The 19,667-nt window shown below is 37.3% G+C and overlaps 1 protein-coding gene across 9 annotated transcripts in view; it reads right to left on the reverse strand.

The window, feature by feature from the left end:
- Positions 1-19,667, reverse strand: part of MPDZ (multiple PDZ domain crumbs cell polarity complex component) — a 174,462-nt gene that overhangs the window by 144,921 nt on the left and 9,874 nt on the right. For 8 of the 9 annotated variants that reach the window (XM_031654225.1, XM_031654226.1, XM_031654230.1 and 5 more), the window contains exon 2: positions 504-576. In XM_031654225.1, coding sequence (XP_031510085.1) covers positions 504-519 — 16 coding nt within the window. In that variant the 5' untranslated portion in view covers positions 520-576. Of the gene's footprint in view, positions 1-503; positions 577-19,667 lie in introns of those variants that run through there. The other variant, XM_031654232.1, reaches the window with a different exon arrangement.

Here is a 19,667-nt window from a genome sequence, read left to right on the forward strand (position 1 = left end):
GAGTCTGGGAAATGTAGATATTTCGACCTAAATTATCTCATGTAGAAATTAAACTGCCTTAAAGCATAAGACTAAGTAACATTTTTCTCTTTATCAATTAATAGCAAGAGCTCAGCAGTACTTCACCTGCCACAAGTAATATCTTCTTTCAGTATTAAAAATACTGCTAAAATTCCAAATGTTTTCCAGAAATAGATATTAACCAGAATCGGGCTCATAAATCAGAATTGGGCTTACATTAAGCTTTATTAAAATCCATAACTGGAAGAATATCTCATATGTTTTTAATTTTTGCTTATATGTAATGTGTTTTTTATAACACTTCAGATGAAATTGTCCAAATACAGAAATATATTACCTTAGTACAATGTTAGTAGGTAAACACTTTTTAAATCTAGATACTATAGACAGAATCCTGCTATGTTAAACACACCATATGTCAAAAATCCCAATGGGAGGAGTTACAATTCTTATAAAAGTAGGCAGAAAAGAATAAGTCTTACCAATGGCTTCTAACATTTTTTTCAAAGTTCAGTGTTCTTCTCTAAAATGATTAACAGCAATTAAAATGGAACTCTGTGCAAAAAAGAAATAAAATAGAATGGTTATGTTTTATCAGAACTTTATATTCTAAAGCTAAATACTCTAAAATTTTAAACACTCGATACAACTCAAATTCTTTTGACCATTAAAATCTTGTTGATACAACTTAAGATAGTTCTCTTTATAGACAATAAAGTAATCATTTTAGGACTTATTCAAAATTATCTTCTATGTATATATTTACCCATAATACTTGGATAAGGTAAAAGACATAAATTCTGTTTTAAATAAGGTGGCAGAAGTTTCAAACATATTTCCATAAGAAGTTCCACTTACAATACAGACCACTATAATCTTGTATTCACTTATAGATCTTTAAGTGTAGAATAAGAAGCTTACTTAACTCCACATAAGAAATTCTGTGGCAAAAAAACATAAAAAGTAGAAAATGTGATCCTGCCCTCAAAGGCTCACACCCCAAAACTGAGGAGACTGCACGCATACCTATTAGAAATGAACTGTGGGCTGGGCGCGGTGGTTCACACCTGTAATCCCAGCACTTGGGGAAGCCAAGGTGGGTGCGTCACTTGAGGTCAGGAGTTTGAGATCAGCCTGGCCAACATGGTGAAACCCCGTCTCTGTTAAAAATATAAAAATTAGCCGGGTGTGGTAGTGCACACCTGTAATCCCAGCTACTCAGAATGCTGAGGCAGAGGAATCACTTGAACCCAGGAAGCGGTGGTTGCGCTGAGCCGTGATCATGCCATGGCACTCCAGCCTGGGCCACAGAACAAGACTCCACCTCAAAAAAAAAAAAAAGAAAAAAAAGAAAAGAAAAGAAAAAAAGAAATGAATGTGACACTCAAGCAGTACCTGAACTACTGGAAGATAATATATTAAATCATGGATGAAAAACTGAACAAAAGGGAGCACATAGTGTTAAATTTTTCAAAAGTTCTCAAAATACTCTCCTGACTATAATGTTCTGCTCTTTCCCATTCAAAGAAATCTTCTCAACTCCTTCAATCCACACATCTCATCTTCCTCTAAGAATACTTAACTAGATTCTTTTAAGTACTGGATACAGATCTGCAATGCTAACATCCACATCACTAATCCATCTTGAGCCTTTGCTGCCAAACAAATCTGCACAACTATCCCCATAGTTCCATCTCTCTTTTGCCTCACAGAAAACCCTGAATCATGAAGAAGACAGTCAGTCAGTCATTCCTTCAATAGAAAAAAGAAATCTACCACCACACATTCTCATTTTTCATCTGAAAGATAAAATGGGATTTCTCTTAGAAAGAACAAGTTGCCTCCTGTTACCTCTTTAAGACAAAATTCATTTGGCTAAAAAGGAAGTGTGTGATGTAGATGAGCAGATCTACAAAACATCAATGCCTGCAATTAGCTCTGTGTGATAACAGAGAACAGTATGTATTGACTTGTCTTATCCCAATTTAGAATATACTATTTGAAACATCAACTCCATTTCAAATGTCAAATCGTTTAACTACTGGCACTTGTTTTAAAAAGTGTCTTTGTGTCAAGAAAAGAGGATACTGGCTCTGACCTGGAATTGAAACCTAAATAGAAGTGTGGCCTTGAGCAAGGGACCTATCATTTCAACATCTGTTTCTTTTAAAACACACTTACTCATTGGGTATATTTTGAAAAATGAGATAAAGTATGCCAATTTCCAGCTCATAGCATAACTTGTAACTATGATACATTTATTCAGGATTAATGCCGAGTCAATATATTCCACACAGATAGGAATTCCAATGCCAAGCAATACATTATTTCATGAGGCCTAATATAGGGTAATATTAACAAATAAATTGGCCAACATGGTGAAACCCCGTCTCTGTTAAAAATATAAAAATTAGCCGGGTGTGGTAGTGCACACCTGTAATCCCAGCTACTCAGAATGCTGAGGCAGAGGAATCACTTGAACCCAGGAAGCGGCGGTTGCGCTTTTTTTACTCTTATTTACAAGGAGAATATAATACTCCTTCACAAAACAGCCTACTATTAGCCACCCCACCTCAGAAACAATTAACTTCTGGTAATTAAAACACAAAAATAGGCCAGGCATGGTGGCTCACGCCTGTAATCCCAGCACTTTGGGAGGCTGAGAGGGGTGGATCACGAGGTCAGGAGATCGAGACCATCCTGGCCAACATGGTGAAACTCCGTCTCTACTAAAAATACAAAAATGAGCTGGGTGTGGTAGAACATGCCTATAATCCCAGCTACTCAGGAGTCTGAGACAGGAGAATCACTTGAACCAGGGAGGCGGAGGTTGCAGTGAGCCAAGATCGTGCCACGGCATTCCAGCCTGGCAACAGAGTGAGACTCTGTCCCCTCCCAACTCCAGAAAAAAATAGGGCTGGGCATGGTAGCTCACGCCTGTAATCCCAGCAAATAACCTGAGCTCAGAAGTTCGAGACCAGCCTGGCCAACACGGTGAAACCCCGTCTCTACCAAAAATACAAAAATTAGCTGGGCGTGGTGCATGTGACTGTAGTCCCAGCTGCTCCAAGAGGCTGAACCAGGAGAATTGCCTGAATAAAGATACCCCAATATAAGGAAGCCCAGGGCTACAAAAGTATATTTAATCACCCAGGAAGAAGCATGATAGCAATAAAAAAGCATGGACTAGAGAGTCTGATGACCTGAATTTAAATTTCAACTAGCTATATGCCCTTGTTAAGTCACTTATCTTTTTCTGAATCTGAGTCTCTATTTATAAATGAATGATGTTTATAACGTTTTGAAAGGATAAAATTATACATGTGTTTGGTATGCACATGAAAAAATAATTCTAAAGATAGACAGTGTTCCTGACATACATGGGAGGTAGACCTCGGATTTAGAAGCTCACTGATTTATGAGAAGTCTGCAGAGAAAGTACAGCGTAGGCAGTTCCTAATTGAGAAAAACACTGTTGTCCGAAAGTTCATCTACAAGTCGGTTACAGTAAAATAGAATTACTTTTTCTTCCCCAAAAAATTACACAAAGGTTAAAAAAAAACAAAAAATACAAAAGAGTAGAGCTACCAGATGAGAGAGCTCTACTCTTTTGTATTTCAATGATTTTTTAAAATTACAGTTTCAGAGTTTCTTTTCTAGGCTTGGATGTCCCTAAAATAAATGCATAGCTTTTTTTGAGATTTTTCAGGGGATTTCACCATTAGCAACCCCGACAAAAACATAAGAACTTTTAAAAACTTGTTCCTTTCTGTGCCTGATATACCTGTCCTGAGGATTCAGTTCTAATTATAAACAAATTCATTTATAATCACAAAATTTTTGAGATAGATTGAGTCTACTCCCTTCAAATTGCAGCCATGAATTCCTCTTGTCACCTTTTCACCACCCTACCATTTCCTTTCCCTTTTTGCCCATTTAAATACTATATGGAAACTTAAGGATACCTGAGTGATAACAGTGGGTCATGGCCAACTGGCATGACTTAAACAAGATCCAACATGTCAGAAGAATGGCAAGTTCTGAGGGATTTTCTTTTTTTTTTTTTTTTGTCTGGACAATTCATGCTAAGCAGTGACAATAAGGAATCAGAGAGGCAGAAAAGAGATGAGCTATGGATATGATAAGAAGGAGATCAGCACTAATGCTGAAACAGAAGCAGAAATGATAACAGCAAACACACAGCACCTACCACATGCTAGGTACAATTTGAATCATGCTTCCAATTAAGTCCTTTAATACTTACACAATTCACTCACTTTATAAACAAGGAAAATGAGGTACAGACAGGTTAAGTAACTCTTCTAAGTCCACACCACTACTAAGTGATAGAGCAAGGATCTTAACACGAGCCATCTAGCTCCAGAGTCCACAATTTAATTTCTACAATATGCTGCCTCTAGAAAGCAGGAAGATTCGACTTCCCTGTTTCCAAGTTCAAACAGACCATGCCCTACATAAAGTGAAACCAAAGGAAGAAATAGAGACCCAAAATGAATGAAGTCTGAAATGGAATAGACTGCTGTAAATAGTCAAATCAGCCAACTGTTCAGACAAGGTATGAAGAAGTCAGAAATACATATGTTAGAAACCAGCAGTGGGTCTATCAAAGAAAGATCAGGAATATTCACCATTTATGTAATGTTAATGTCCATACATCTTTAAACAAATCACTTTTAAAATCCAAGATTTTAAGGAAAACCCTTAAGAAGCCTCTTTAAATTGATATTCAAAGTATATTCAAAAACACTGCTTTTACATTTCAAGGTACTAAATCCCTCAACACAAAGAGAATTAAGAATACACAGTATATTGCTGTAATTATTCTATTTTATTATTAGTTGTTGTTAATCTCTTATTGAGCTTAATCTGTAAATTAAACTTTATCATAGGTATGTATTTATAAAAATAAAAAAAAAAAGCATACCTCAGAGATATTGTAGGATCAGTTCCAGACCACTGCAATAAAGTGAATCTCTCAATAAAATGGGTCACACGAATTTTTTGGTTTCCCAGTGAGTACAAAAGTTATGTTTACACTACACTGTAGTCTATTAAATGTGCAACAGCATTATGTCTAGGAAAACACTCTATACACCTTTATTAAAAAATAGTTTACTGTCAAAAAATGCTAGTGATCATCTGAGACTTCAGTGAGTCATAGTCTTTGTGCTGGTGGAGAGTCTCGCCTTTGTACTGATGGCTGCTGACTTGACGGGTGGTGGCTGCTGAAGGCTGGGGTCACTGTGACAATTTCTGAAAATAAACCAACAACGAGCTTTGCCACATTGATTCTTCCTTTCATGAAAGATTTCTCTGTAGCATGGGATGCTGTTTGATAGCATTTTACCCACAATAGAACCTCTCAAATCCTGCTCCTACTTTATTAACGAAGATTATGTAATAGCCTCAATCCTTTTTTTCATTTCAACGATGTTCACATCTTCACCAGGCATACATTTCATCTCCAGAAACCACTTTCTTTACTCATCCATAAAAAGCAACTCCTCATTCATTCAAACTTTATCATGAGAGTACAGCAATTCAGTCACATCTTCAGACTCCATTTGAAATTCTAGTTCTCTTGCTATTTGTACCACATCTTCTGTGACTTCTTCCACTGAAGTCTTGAACCCTCAGCATTATTCGTAAGAGTTTTAGAATCAACTTCCTCCAAACTCCTGCTAATGTTGGTATTTTGACTTCCTCCCATGAATTACAAATATCTTAATGGCATCTAAATTGGTCAATCCTTTCCAGAAGGTTTTCCATTTACTTCGCCCTAATCTAGCAGAGGAATAATTAAGTACAGAAGCTATAACTTTACAAAATGTATTTTTTTCAATAATAAGACTTGAAAGTCAAAATTACTCTGTGGTCCAGGGACTGCAGAATGGATGTTGTGTTAGCGACATGAAAACAACATTCATCTCTTTGTAAAACTCTATCGGAGCTCTTGGATAACCAGGTGCCTTGTCAATGAGCAGTAATGTATTTTAAAAGAACCTTTTTCTGAGCAGTAGGTCTCAACAGAGGGCTTAAAGCATTCAGTAAACCATGCTATAAACAGATGTGCTGTTATCCAGGCTTTCTTTTTCCATTCACAGAGAACACAGGCACAGCTGATTTGGCATAATTCTTAAGGGTCCAAAACTTTTTGAAATGGTAAATAAGCACTGGCTTCAATTTGACATCACCAGTTGCATTAGCTCCTAATGAGAGAGTCAGTCTCTGAAGCTTTGAAGCCAGACTACTCCTATTTAAGTCCCTGATAGCCTCTTCTTTCAATATAAAGCTGTTCCATCTACATTAACAATCTGTTGTTTAGGGCAGCCACCTTCATTAATGATCTTAGCTAGATCTGGATAGCTTTCTGAAGCCTCTACATTAGCACTTGCTGCTTCACCTTGCACTTTTATGTCATACAGATGGCTCCTTTCATTAAGCCTCATGAACCAACCTCTGCTAGCTTCCAACTTTTTTTCTGCAGCTTCCTCACCTCTCTCAGCCTTCACAGAACTGAAGAGTGTTAGGGCTTTGCTCTGTATTAGGCTTTGGCTTAAGGGAATGTTGTGGCTGATTTGATTTTCTATCCAGACCATTACAACTTTCTCCATATCAACAATAAGGCTGTTTTGCTTTACATGTGGTCACTGGAGAAGCTCTTTTAATTTCCTTCAAGACCTTTTCCTTTGCATTCATAACTTGGCCATTTGGCACAACACACCTAGCTTTCAGTCTATCTCTACTTTCAACATGCCTTCTTCACTAAACTTAATTATTTCTAGCTTTTCATTTAAAGTGAGAGGCATGCAACTCTTCCCTTCACTTGAACACTGAACAGCCTAATTTTAATACTGCTCTGTGTCAGGGAATAGAGAAGCCTCAGAAGAGGGAAAGAGAATGGGAACGGCCAGTTGATGGAGCAGTTGGAAAATGTGCAACATTTATTAAGTTCGTCATCTTAAATGTGCAGGGCTGCAGCACCCCAAAATAATTAAAATGGTAACATCAAAGATTACTGATCACAGATCACTGTAACAGATGTAAGAATAATAAAGGGCATGAAATATTGTAAGAATTAACAAAACGTGACACACACAAAGTAAGCGCATGCTGTTGGAAAAGAAAATGGCACCAATAGACTTGCTTGACACAGAGTTGCCATAAACCATCAATTTGTTTAAAAAAATTCAGTATCTGCAAAGCACAATAAGGCAAAATTCAATAGAATAACAGGCCTGTACATATGGGGTAAGGTACTATGTTTGGTTTCAGGCAACTACTGGGGGTCTTGGAATGTATCCCCCACGTTCCAAGGGGTGGGACAACTGTATTCAAATCTGGCACAGAAAAATTACCAGTTTCCCTCTAGTTGCTGTTCATGTATCCTGCTTGTGGCTGTATCACTATTTGGTTATAAAAACTGAACCTAAAATCTGTTCCAACAGCCTTAGCTTTTAGAACCACAAGACATATCAGTAATAGCTCAATGAATTCAGTATCTGTTAGGTACCAGAGTGCTAGGCAAGTGCAGTTTATCCACGCTCCATCATGCGTGTGAGGACTCTGACCACCTTGCTCCCCATAATATCCTCCAGTGCCTGACACATTATTCCAGATAACACAACAGAGAAAAGGAGAGGTCGGGGTCTTAATCAAGGTGACACAGCTAGTAAGTGGGAGAACTTGGAATTGAACCCTACTGTCCCTTATTTTAAAGCCCAAACTCTATCACACTACCCCCTATTTTCCGAACTATCTCGCAAAAATCACATGGTGAAAATATATTGTCGAATTTATAAAAAAGAAGATACAGAACAAGGTATGAAGTTGTTACACTTTGTACAGAAGAATAGGACGGCAATTGTTTAGGTAAGTAAAAACTGATGTGTGCATGTTTATAAAATCATAGACTATTCTGCAACTTTTTCAAAGACACTGATAGTGGGATATGGCAGGCTGAAGGACGCCGAGACAATCTTACTTTGCACTGCATTACTTTTGTGTTTTTCAAACTTTATATCTTAATAGAGGGCTGCCAGATTTATCAAATAAAAACACAGTATGCTAATTAAATTTGAATTTCAAGTAAATGAATACTTTTTTAGTGTATGTCCCATGCCATACTTGGGACATACTTATACTAAAATCCAATCTTATTTATCTGAAATTCAAACTTAACTTGGGCATCTGCTATTTTATCTAACAATCCTACTATGTACATGCTAGCTTAGAGAAAAAAAGACATATAAAATCATTTTACCTTTCACGCTTCCTGTAAAACTTTAACATCACGAGAGAGCTGCCTAATCCTCAATACATCTCAAAGATTTTACCTGTGACCATATGATTCTCCAGCAATTTGTTGATAACATTAGTGTCAGCAGGGGATAAAAATAAAACAGAATATTTGGTATTATTTAGAAGTAGGAACGGATTAACTGAGTAATCATTTTACTTTTCAACAAGTTGTAATGGTAACATGTAGGCACAGCTTTTACAAAGTAGAGAATCAAAGTTTGAAACATAACACAAATCATTCTGCTCAATGCAGATTATATGGCAACTAACAAGTGAAAATATGTTTTATGCTAAAAATAACTCTATGTAGAGAAAATGCCCCAAATGCATACAATTTTCTAGTTATCTTAAACAATTCTGACTGAAAAAGGAATACAACATTAAAAGTGCTTGTTTCAATGGCTTGCAGCTTGTCAAAGTTGCTCAGCATCTGTTATTGCATTTAAATTTACCATTTCTATCATTCATAGTTGCCGCAGCAGTACCTGAAGTTAGCAGACAAAGGCACAATTGTAGTAGTCAAATGCAAGTAGATTTTCATAAATTCAATTGTCCATAACAGCAATACTTACACTTTCAGTCATAATTCCTACTTTTGGGTAACATTACTGAACTATAGCTCTAAAAGTATAGAAATGTCACAGTACCCACCAACATCACGCAGTCATCCAACAGAAATCACTCAGCCTTTTCTTAGCATCTGTTCTTCTGAACTGCTCCCTCATTTTTATAGGCTTTGATCAAAAAAGCATTCATGAACACAATTTTTATTTTCAAGTTGACATTTATAAATCTTCCTAAATTTATTCAATGAAAATAAGATGTATTAATTCCACTTTGCCCACCAAAATGAAAGAAAATCAAGTATTAAAGAACTTTAACTTCACAACATACTTCAAATATTGATTAATATTCTTATTCTTTATTTATAAAAACTGCCATACAAATTACCTGAAATGAAAATGCAGTAGTCCCAGCTACTGGGGAGACTGAGGCAGGAGAATCACTTGAACCCAGGAGGCGGAGGCCTCAGTCTCTGTGCCAGATTTGAATACAGTTGTCCCACCCCTTGGAACGTGGGGGATACATTCCAAGACCCCCAGTAGTTGCCTGAGTCTCCTGCCTCAGTCTCCCAAGTAGCCTGAGATCGAGCCAGCACACTCCAGTCTGGGCAACAGAGCAAAAGTCCGCCTCAAAAAAGAAAAAGAAAAGAAAAGAAAATGCAGGGAAGGTCAAGAGATTAGAAAAGGACTCAAATTCTGTCATTTACTGATTCTGCAAACACACATGGGGCACTTACATGACTGGCATGTTGTCTAGTAGCAGAATTGGAGAAATGATGATACAATCTGGGAACTCACGTACAAGTGAATGAAAGGAAAAGAAATAAACAATTAAAATATAAGAACACAAAGGAGGGACACCCAAGCTGAACTGAGAAGTCAGGGAAACTTCCTGGAGTCACAGACTCCTGCACAGAGTCTTAAAGAATAGGTGGGGGAGAAGGTCTGATGAAAGAGCTCCCCACATAAACGCAAGAGTGCATGGTACCTTCTGAGCACTGCAAGTAGTTTCTTATGTAGTACCTGGATTGGGGCTGAGGAAAAACGAGAGACAGAGAAGATGAGGCTGGAGATGTGAGTAAATGCCAAATTATTCAGGGCCCTCCATACTACTCTTAAAAAGTTTATATTTGTTTTTTGTTTTGTTTGAAACGGAGTCTCACTCTGTGGCCCAGGCTGGAGTATAGCGGCACAATCTCAGCTCACTGTAACCTCCGCCTCCCAGGTTCAAGCTATTCTCATGCCTCAGCCTCCCGAGTAGCTAAGATAACAGGCCCCCGCCACCACACCCGGCCAATTTTTGTTGTTGTTGTTGTTGTAATTTACTTTATTAGAGACACAGTTTTGCCATGTTGGTCAGGCTGGTCTTAAACTCCTGACCTCAAATGATCCACCCACCTCGGCCTCCCAAAGAGCTGGGATTATAGTTGTGGCCACTGCACCCAGCCATTAAAGAGTTTAGATTTAATTAGAAGTTTATTTTGGCAAAGTGATCTTTAGAAAGATCACTCTGGCAATGGTATGGAGGACACACAAAAATCAAGAGAAGCTAGGGATAAGGAAGTCAGGTAAGAGGCATTTTCAAAACTAGAGAAACAAAGGAAAATGGGAGATAGATTAAGATTAGTTAAGAGACATAAGTACTGTGACATGGTAATATGGAGGTAAGGAAGATGAGTTTAGGATAAATCCCACCTTTCCGGCTTTGGTTATTGATGGATGGTAATACTACAAGGAACATGTCAGTGTTGTGAGACTATTCTAGAAACGTCTGCTCTAATAGAGTTTGAATAGCTGAGTATAGTACCTTACGATGTTGCTATGGAATGAACTGTGTTGCCCAAAATTCCTATGTTGAAGCCCTAACCCCGATGTGATTGATTTTGGAAACAGGTATTTTAGGGAACAGTTAACATTAAATGAGGACACAAGGGTGGAGTCCTGATCCAACAGAATTGGTGGTCTTCTAGAAAGAAGAAGAGAGGAAAACCTGTCTCACTGTCTACATGCAAGCACTGAGAAAAGGCCACATGAGGACGCAAGAAGGTAGCCATCTGCAAGCCACAGACAAAACCCTCATCAGAAGCTGAACCCTGCCAGACTTTGATCTTAGACCTTTCAACCTCCAACACCATGAAAATAAATTTCTGTTGTTTACACCTCTCTAAATAATTTGTTATGGCAGCTCAAGCTGACTAATACAGAATTCAACCTTCCCACAGGCCCTCCTCCAAGGACTATGCTATCATGTACTATGCTTCGCCCCCTTCTTCCAACCATAACCAAGGGAACCACGGCTAGGCTCCTTAATTCAAGGGAAGCCAATCTAAGTACTGACATGAAAAGCATGAATGGACTAGAGTGTCTCTTAAGAACTTAAGAAATATTGAGAGAATAAGCCAATTAATGGTAGAACAAGAGTTGAGAAGACAGAAGGCAGCTGAGTAAAAGATGAAGAAGCTAAAATGAGGTACACACAAGCCAGAGTTATGAGACAGCAAAAACAAGTCTGTTGATAGAGATAGAATACAACCGACATTAAGAGATACAGGCATTCCTTGGGAGATGCAACACAGCCAATAAGAGGAAAATAGAGTAACTGGTCCCTACAGATGCACAATCACTGATCTCCATTTACAGTGAACTCCATTTTGCCAGAGGTATGTTGTATGAGGCTCTGTTTGCTCCATTTAAACACACCTATTCATTCAAACACAGTCTGCTTTGGTATGGTACCATATCATCATATCCAAAAAAAAAAAGAAACTCCTCTCAAGTACCCTTGCTTACGAAATACCCTTGTTCCTTTATTTCATTTGGGCACTGTACTTCCAATAAAGATTTGAGGGAGTTAACTAGCAAGACAATTTTAGTAGGACCACTAAATAATTAATAATCCTACAGAAGAGATAGTTACATCAGAAAAACAAAGTGCAGGGAAGCTCCTACACTTGGTGGGTGAATATAACACTATAAAGTTCTGTTTTGCTCAGAGCCTGAGAGAAGCCATTAGCTGCCACCGAATAAAACATAAATCCACTGTTAAAACAAAGGTAGCTGACGGAGTATGGTGGCTCATGCCTGTAATCCCAGCACTTTGAGAAGCCAAGGTGAGAGGATCACTTTTAGCCAGGAGCTCAAGACCAGCCTGGCCAACAAAGTGGGACCCTGTCTCTACAAAAAAAAAAAAAAAAAATTCTTAAAATTAGCCAGGCGTGGAGGCACACGCATGTAGTCCCAGCTACTTGGGAGGCTGAGGTGAGAAGATTATTTGAGCCCAGGAGATTGAGGCTATAGTGAGCTATCATTGTGCCACTAAACTCCAGCCTGGGCAACAGAACAAGACCCTGCCCCTAGAAAATGAAAATTAAAAATTAAAAAAAAGGAATGTGAGCTCTGACAAATTTTCATTATACAAATGAAATCTGAGTAACTGTGAACAATATTTACAAACAGTAAAAATATTTCAGACTAAAAATCTCCATTCAGGCCAGGCATGGTGGCTGATGCCTGTAATCTCAGCTTTGGGAGGGCAAGATTGGTGGATCGCTTGAGCCTAGGAGTTTGAGACCAGCCTGGGCAACATCACAAAACCCCATCTCCACAAAAAATTTTAAAAAAATTAGCCAGGAGTGGTGGTATACACCTGTAGTCCCTGCTATTCAGGAGGCTGAGGTGGGAGGATCACCTGAACCCAGGTGGTAGAGGCTGCAGTGACATGTGATCGCACCACTGCACTCCAATCTGGGCCGACAGAGAAAGACCCTGTCTCAAAAAAAAATTTATAAAAATTAAAAAGAGTTCCACTCATAGGAGGATAGAAATGTTCTTTCTTCAAACTCTACTAGAAAAATTAAGCCAAATATACATGTTAAAACCTTAAGGTACCACTAAAAAAACAGAAGTAGATTCTACATAATATACACACCAAAATGAAAGAAGATGAACTAAAAATACTCGAGCAATTTAAAAGAGGTTAGGAATGGGAAAACAAGGAAAAAGGAGAAACCACAGTAAACAAAAAACACAAAACAAGGGCAATGAAATAAATCCAGATATCCATATTCACAATAAACACAAATGGGTTAGACTCATTTTTTAAAGAACAGACTCGGAGTCCAAACCTCAACAATGAAATGGAGATTTACAGAATAAGTAGTTTATTTATATTTTAAAAATATAAAAAATAGTATATGGGCCACATAAAAATATGTATACACATACTTTCCTCATATTCAACAATGGATTAAAAGGACACATTCTAAAATGACAGTAGATGGGAGTAGACAGATGGAAGTAGTAGCCTCATATGTGGGGACTCAACGGGGGAATTTAGCTTTCTCTTTTTTTTTTTTTTTTTAAGGAAACTGTATTTTTACAACGGTTTTAAATTATGCATGTAAAAAGCAGTTGGGTTGAAATATTTATGCATAAAATAATATAATATCCACAATTTGCTTCAAAAACTTCCAGGGAAGGGACAAGGGAAATGTCTGAGACAAGAGAAGAAACAAGACTGACCATGAACTAGTACTTGTTAAAACAGAATGATGGGTATATGAGGATTCACGACATTTATGTACATTTGAAATTTCTCATAATAACTATTACAAAAATAAGGCAGCCAATATGTGAAAATGTTAACAATATCCAGTTTTAGAGGCTAGGACTAGAGATGATTAGTGTAATATTTTTCAAATCCTCCTTATCCTTGTTTGGCAAAAAAAAAAAAAAAAAAAAAAAGATTTCACCTAAAACTATAATACTAAGTTATTTGGAAAAAAATAATGTTACCATTGGTAAATTCTCCCAGAACAATAATTTATTCAGCTAGACTACTTAATTCCAGCAAAAGTAAAGGAAATATTATGAAAACATTTCTTCAAAATATAATATCTCATAAGGAATCATTTTCAGTTTTACTATTAAAAACAAAGCTTCATTCTCATTTTCTGATGCTATTCTGCTTCTAATTTTACCAAGCTGTTTGAGATACAGGCCTTAGAAGCAGATACTTATTGCCCTGGATTAGTCAACTTCTCATCAGAGAGCAGGAGGGCAGGAAGTGATGAACAACTATTGCTGTTCTACTTTTGAACATATGTTCAAAAACCCCACCTTTGTGAATTATAGGGGATCCCAAGAAAGTATACACATAAACCTGTTTCAGTTTAAATAAAACTTATTTATCTTCCATGAATATTCAAATGACAATATAATGAAGAGTCACACAATATATATAAGCTAATACTAAATTATGGAAAAAAGGCATGTTAATCCACAATTATATAAACATACACAAATCAAAATCACTACATTGACCAAGAATCCACATACTCTAAGAAAGTTTGGTGAAAATAGTATCGTATCATATTTTCCTTTTAATTTTCTAATGGAGGGGATGAAGCCTACTGAAAATGAAAATAAATATAATATGGAAATTGAATATTTTCTTACAAGTATTCTTACATAACAAATGTATTTATACCAAAAAACATGTTCATTACATTTGCTTTGGCTTTTGAAAGTTAGTTTTATTTTTAAGATTGTTGGTCTGAGGCAAAATGCTCTTTCAAACAGTATATATGTTCTTAACTTATCTGCAGATTCTCTAAAACACATAGATATACAAGTTTTATAAAGAATATTAGCAGATTCATATCCGCTTCCAGAATTATGTGTTTATATTTTATGATACTTTGAGTTAAATACCTTTATTTACTGCTTACACTCATCTATAAAGTTAAAGTTGAAAGGAGTCTCAAAAAACACATGGGTCACAGAGAAGCTAAAGCTCACTGAGAGTTGATTACGTAACAAATCAGTGGTATGTCTAGGATCAGAACCCTGGACTGCTGGACTAACTCAACCGACCCTCTGGAAGGCTAACTTTCCTTTTCTAAAAATATTTAGACCAATCAATTCTGTTTATAGCCCATTGCATTATATTTATTTCCTTCCCCATTAACCTTCACCCATAATTCAAAAAAAAAAAAAAAAGAGTCCAGAATACACATTAGAGAACTATGGATTCTAACACTTTCTCTCCAAACATCCATTTTGCATACTTTTCATTCATAACGTTCTCTTCATGTATCTCTGTTGGACAGGGGACCCTCCCCTGAAACTGTTAACTCACACCAAACATGGTGACTGAGGGGAAAGATTTAAGTTCTTCTCAGAATTAAGATTTGGCCTCTTCTGTTCTCTCACTCCTCAGTTAAATTCAAAGGAATTTAGGTTGTTGGGCAGAATGCCCCTGTTTGTATCACATTTTCAGTGTTAAGGGTCAAGACACAACATGCCAGGCATATTTCTTGCATAGAACCAGGCAGGGGGATACTTCCAAGAGCTGCCCTCGCAGGTGAACACAACAATGTGTCAATGCCAAACTTCAGAGGCAGCTAGCTGCCCATAAAGCACTCACGGTAGCCACATTATTGTATTGGGGGAAACCTAAAACATGCAGAAGACTTAACTTTGTGCCATAGAATTCTTCAGTGCAGTTCCTACACTGGCAACAAATTCTCCAGGGAAATTCAGGCTCTTACCTCCTGCCCTTTTCCCTGCCTGGAATGAGGCAATTCAATGAGCCCAGGTCGACTGTGTCCTGGTGCTTGTAAAAAGCATTTGGGCTTTCACCTGTCATCCCAGCACTTTGGGACGCTGAGGCAGGCAGATCACCTGAGGTCGGGAGTTCAAGACAAGCCTGACCAATATGGAGAAACCCAGTCTCTACTAAAAATACAAAATTAGCCAGGCGTGGTGGCACATGCCTGTAACCCCAGCTACTGGGGAGGCTGAGGCAGGACAACCACTTGAACCCGGGAGTCAGAGGTTGCTGTGAGCTGAGATTGCACCATTGCACTCCAGCCCGGGCAACAAGAGTGAAACTCCACCTCAAAAAGAAAAAACAAATTGAAAGCATTTGGTACTCAAAAGCGTACCCATGGGACCCAGAAATATAGCTGGCAGCAGGTCTCTGTTGTTAGAACCTATCAACTGCTGTCGGAGGTGATAGTACAAAAAATGTCTGTCATTTCTCAGCTGCCCTCTCACGGACAGGATCTCCGTTGAGTCTGTGAGATCTTGATGACACTGGGGCAGAACAATAGGTGGCTTGTCAGTTGTGACTGACTGGCTCCTCAGGGGAAAGTGTTAAATGATGGAGACAATATTTCCAATACAGAAAAAACTGTGGAACTCGGAGGTAGGAGAGAAGACCATAATATTACAACCATGCGCTTCAACTTATCTCCCCATCCAACTTCATGTTCTACTATTCTCCCAAGATCATTTTCTAGGACTTCCCCAACTCTTAAAATAACTCTACTTCCACAATTTCTCTATTACTGTTCCAAATGGCTTCTCCTGGAATCTTTTCTACAAAAATTATGAAAAGCGTTGTATATTATATAAACTCCTTAGGTATCACTGAACTAAAGTACTATACATAATTAGATATTTTTATCCTTCCCCATCCATCAGCACCTCCTAAATTCAGTCAGTGGCTTTCATGACTTCCCTTTGCTGAACGTGGACAGGAACAAAGTTTACAAACTTTACTCAGGAAAGGGCAGGCTCAAATTTCTCATCAGAAGTCCTTTGGGAAGAAAACAGCATTTTGGAATAATTATTTAATGTGGCTGTTTTTCTCTCCTATACTGTGCTCGTGGTAACTAGTGGTTTGACTCCTGTTGGTTCAGTTTCAACTCTGCACAGAGAAGTACAACAGATGCATGTACTGAGAAGGGCTTGTGAACAATCACATTCTCTCTCTCCCTCTCTTGGCCCATTCTTTGCAATACTTTTTGTGGAGTATTTAGCAATTCAGAACCCTTAAATTCAGCAGACAGAAGAAATCAACACTTTTTTTTTTCCAATTATCAATCTTAATTACTTGAAGATATAAGAAAATTTTGTAAGCTTTTACTCTTTCCAAACATGTAACTTGTTAAGACCACATTTAATAGATTCAGTAGAGAGTCAAAGAAAATACTATAACTTTTCCAGGGTTCCCTAACTCAGACCTTTTATTAAGCCATCCCATTTTTCCAGTCATTATTATGTGGGGTATTGAAAAGTCTATATAATGAAATGTCAATAATTATCTGAACAGTTTCATGCAAAAGTAATCTCATTCAGCTACTCGAGGATTTGGGGTCAGAGAAAAAGAAGAAGGAAGAAGGATTTAAGGAGGATAAAGGCTTAAAAGCCTTAATCAGAGGGATGTCTACCCTGACAAGAGTCCCTAAGTAACAAACTAACTTTCCATATCATTTCGCTGATGTAAAAAGGCAACTTTCTTCCTCAGGAACATATCCACCACCAAATACTTCAAGAGGCAAAACTTTCCAAATATATATTCATGACTAGAATGTCTAAAATGTAGGCTTGGTTGCAATACACAATTTAAAGCAACAATCTGTTATTTGGGGTTCTTCAAAATACTATTCAATAACAACTAATAATAAAATTGCATTTAAGAATTGATTGCTATTGCATCTGTTATAATAATGACTTTCCCAGAAAATAAAATAGGCTACATAAGTAAATTTTTTAGGTAATGAAATTGGCATCAGTTTTAGTGTTTGAAATGAAACCATTTGCTAATAATACCTTCCATATACCCTATCCCTGTTTTCTTAAACAAAACCTATGTCCTTTACAAATATGTATTTCCTTCAATCCTACCAAGAGCTCCATACTTTATACCCTCATTTTCATGTAAGAAAATTGAGGTTCAGAAAGATAGTGTTTTCTCCTACATTCATGAAGCTTTTAAGCAACAGAGCTCTTACCTATGCTGTAAAGTACACAGTTTTGTGATACCTTCTTTTCCATTGCTGAAAATTAGGTGTACTTTTTACACTACTGAGGATCCCAAGACACACCCCATAGTACTTCAAAGAAGTAGAAACAAATTTGAAAATTGCAAACTACAAAATTCAGCTTATTCAAAGTAATGACACTTAAAAGTATAAATTCATCTGAGAAAAGACATGGAGAAGAATGTGTTTGATGTATGGCAAGACACAAATAACAGGGGAGGAAAGGAAGAAGAAATAATTGAGGAAGCTGAAAGGGAGAAGGGATGGAAAGATGGAATGACACTGAGATGATTTGGAAAACTCTCAGAAAATTCCTTAGCATTCACCAGGCTAACAGAATATAGAGCAAAGTGGTGTTGACTGAGGTTACAGACGCAGAGGAAGAATTGTCATTTCTCCCACCAAAGTGAAATCTGATCTCAAAGGAAGAACTTCAGCTCCCTTTTCCTTCACTCACTAAGTAGCAAAACACAGAGTCATTAAGTCTGAGTCACTTCCCTTGTGACTCAGTTGTCAAAATCCTGTAAGATAAGGTATTCAAAAGTGTTTGGAAATGGGAGGAAGTATGGAAGTATTAGACATTTATTATTAGCAACAGTATTAGCATCAGAATGGCTAATCATGTTTCCTAATTTTAAAAAATGAAGAGCAAAAAGAAAATTATATACATATATATAAATATAGATATACAGATGATACTTATAACACATCCCAAAAAAACCACACCAATTCATCAAGTATTAAGTGAGCACTTACATATTCCTAGCCACGTGTATAGGAAGATTTAGCATGTGTATAGAAAGATTTAGCATGAAGGTACTTGCATAGGATTCTTCAATTCTCAAATAAATTTTTTTCATATCTAATTTTGTATTTATGATTTTCTATTATTTTTAAGAGAACCACCCCAAATTCCATATACTTCAGGCCCCCATGTCTTTATCCACCTCTGTCACTGAAGCATATGATAAAAGAATAATGAGGACAAGTATCTAACTTCTGAGTTCCCAATTTAGTGGAAAACAGTAAGTAATTACAGGGCAACGTGATAGGTAAAGTTCTCAGTACAGAGGAATCCAATACTGCCAACATGAGTCAGAAAGAATTTGTAAGAGTTATGACAGATGAATCATCTTGAAGTACGAGCCTACCAGGAGAGTGTGGAGGAGAGCAGTAAAGGGAAAGGCATTTCTTACGAAGGGAAGGACATCTGCTAAGGCAACAAAACCATAAAGAACCCAGAGAACTTGATGACAGTGAGGCTGCCGCACTTGGGTCCAGAATGACAAGAGCTATGAAAGTAATGTTTCCATAGCCTCATTGGGGCTTTGCCCTGTGGGCATGCTGGGCTGTGCAGGGACACTGGGGAGGGAGTTTGGAGGGTACAGGGATTACTAAAATTTATTTTCTGATAAAACAATTCTGGTAATAGTGTAAATATTTCATCAAAGAGGGAAAAGAACTAATGATAATACAACCAGATGTTAAGCTTTTAAAACAACCTAATCAAAAAAGAATGAGAGCCCAGATGAAGGCAATGGCAAGAAAACAGAGAAAAGATACAGACTCATTAATTAGAGGCAATCAAAAGAACTCAGTGACCACTTGGTGACTGTTAGGGCCAGGAGGGGTGAATAAGTGACAGAAACAGAGGTTGACTCTCCCAATGATTTTAATCTGGGAAACTAGAACTATCCTATCAGGACATCATTTAGCTGAAAGAACAACAGCAGAAAGATAAATATATGGTTTTAGAGGAAAGAGAAATATGGTTATATTCTTTTTGGACATACTGAGTTTGAAATGCCTCTAGAAAACAGGAAATAATAGAATTTTAATTTCATGAAGGTAGGAAGTTTTGTGTTGCTGTTGTTTTCTTTTTCTCTTGGGGCTATATCCCCAGCACCATAAATAATGGCTGTGAGATAAA

Source organism: Papio anubis, chromosome 13 (assembly GCF_008728515.1).
Source record: "Papio anubis isolate 15944 chromosome 13, Panubis1.0, whole genome shotgun sequence".
NCBI classification, from domain to species: Eukaryota; Metazoa; Chordata; class Mammalia; order Primates; family Cercopithecidae; genus Papio; species Papio anubis.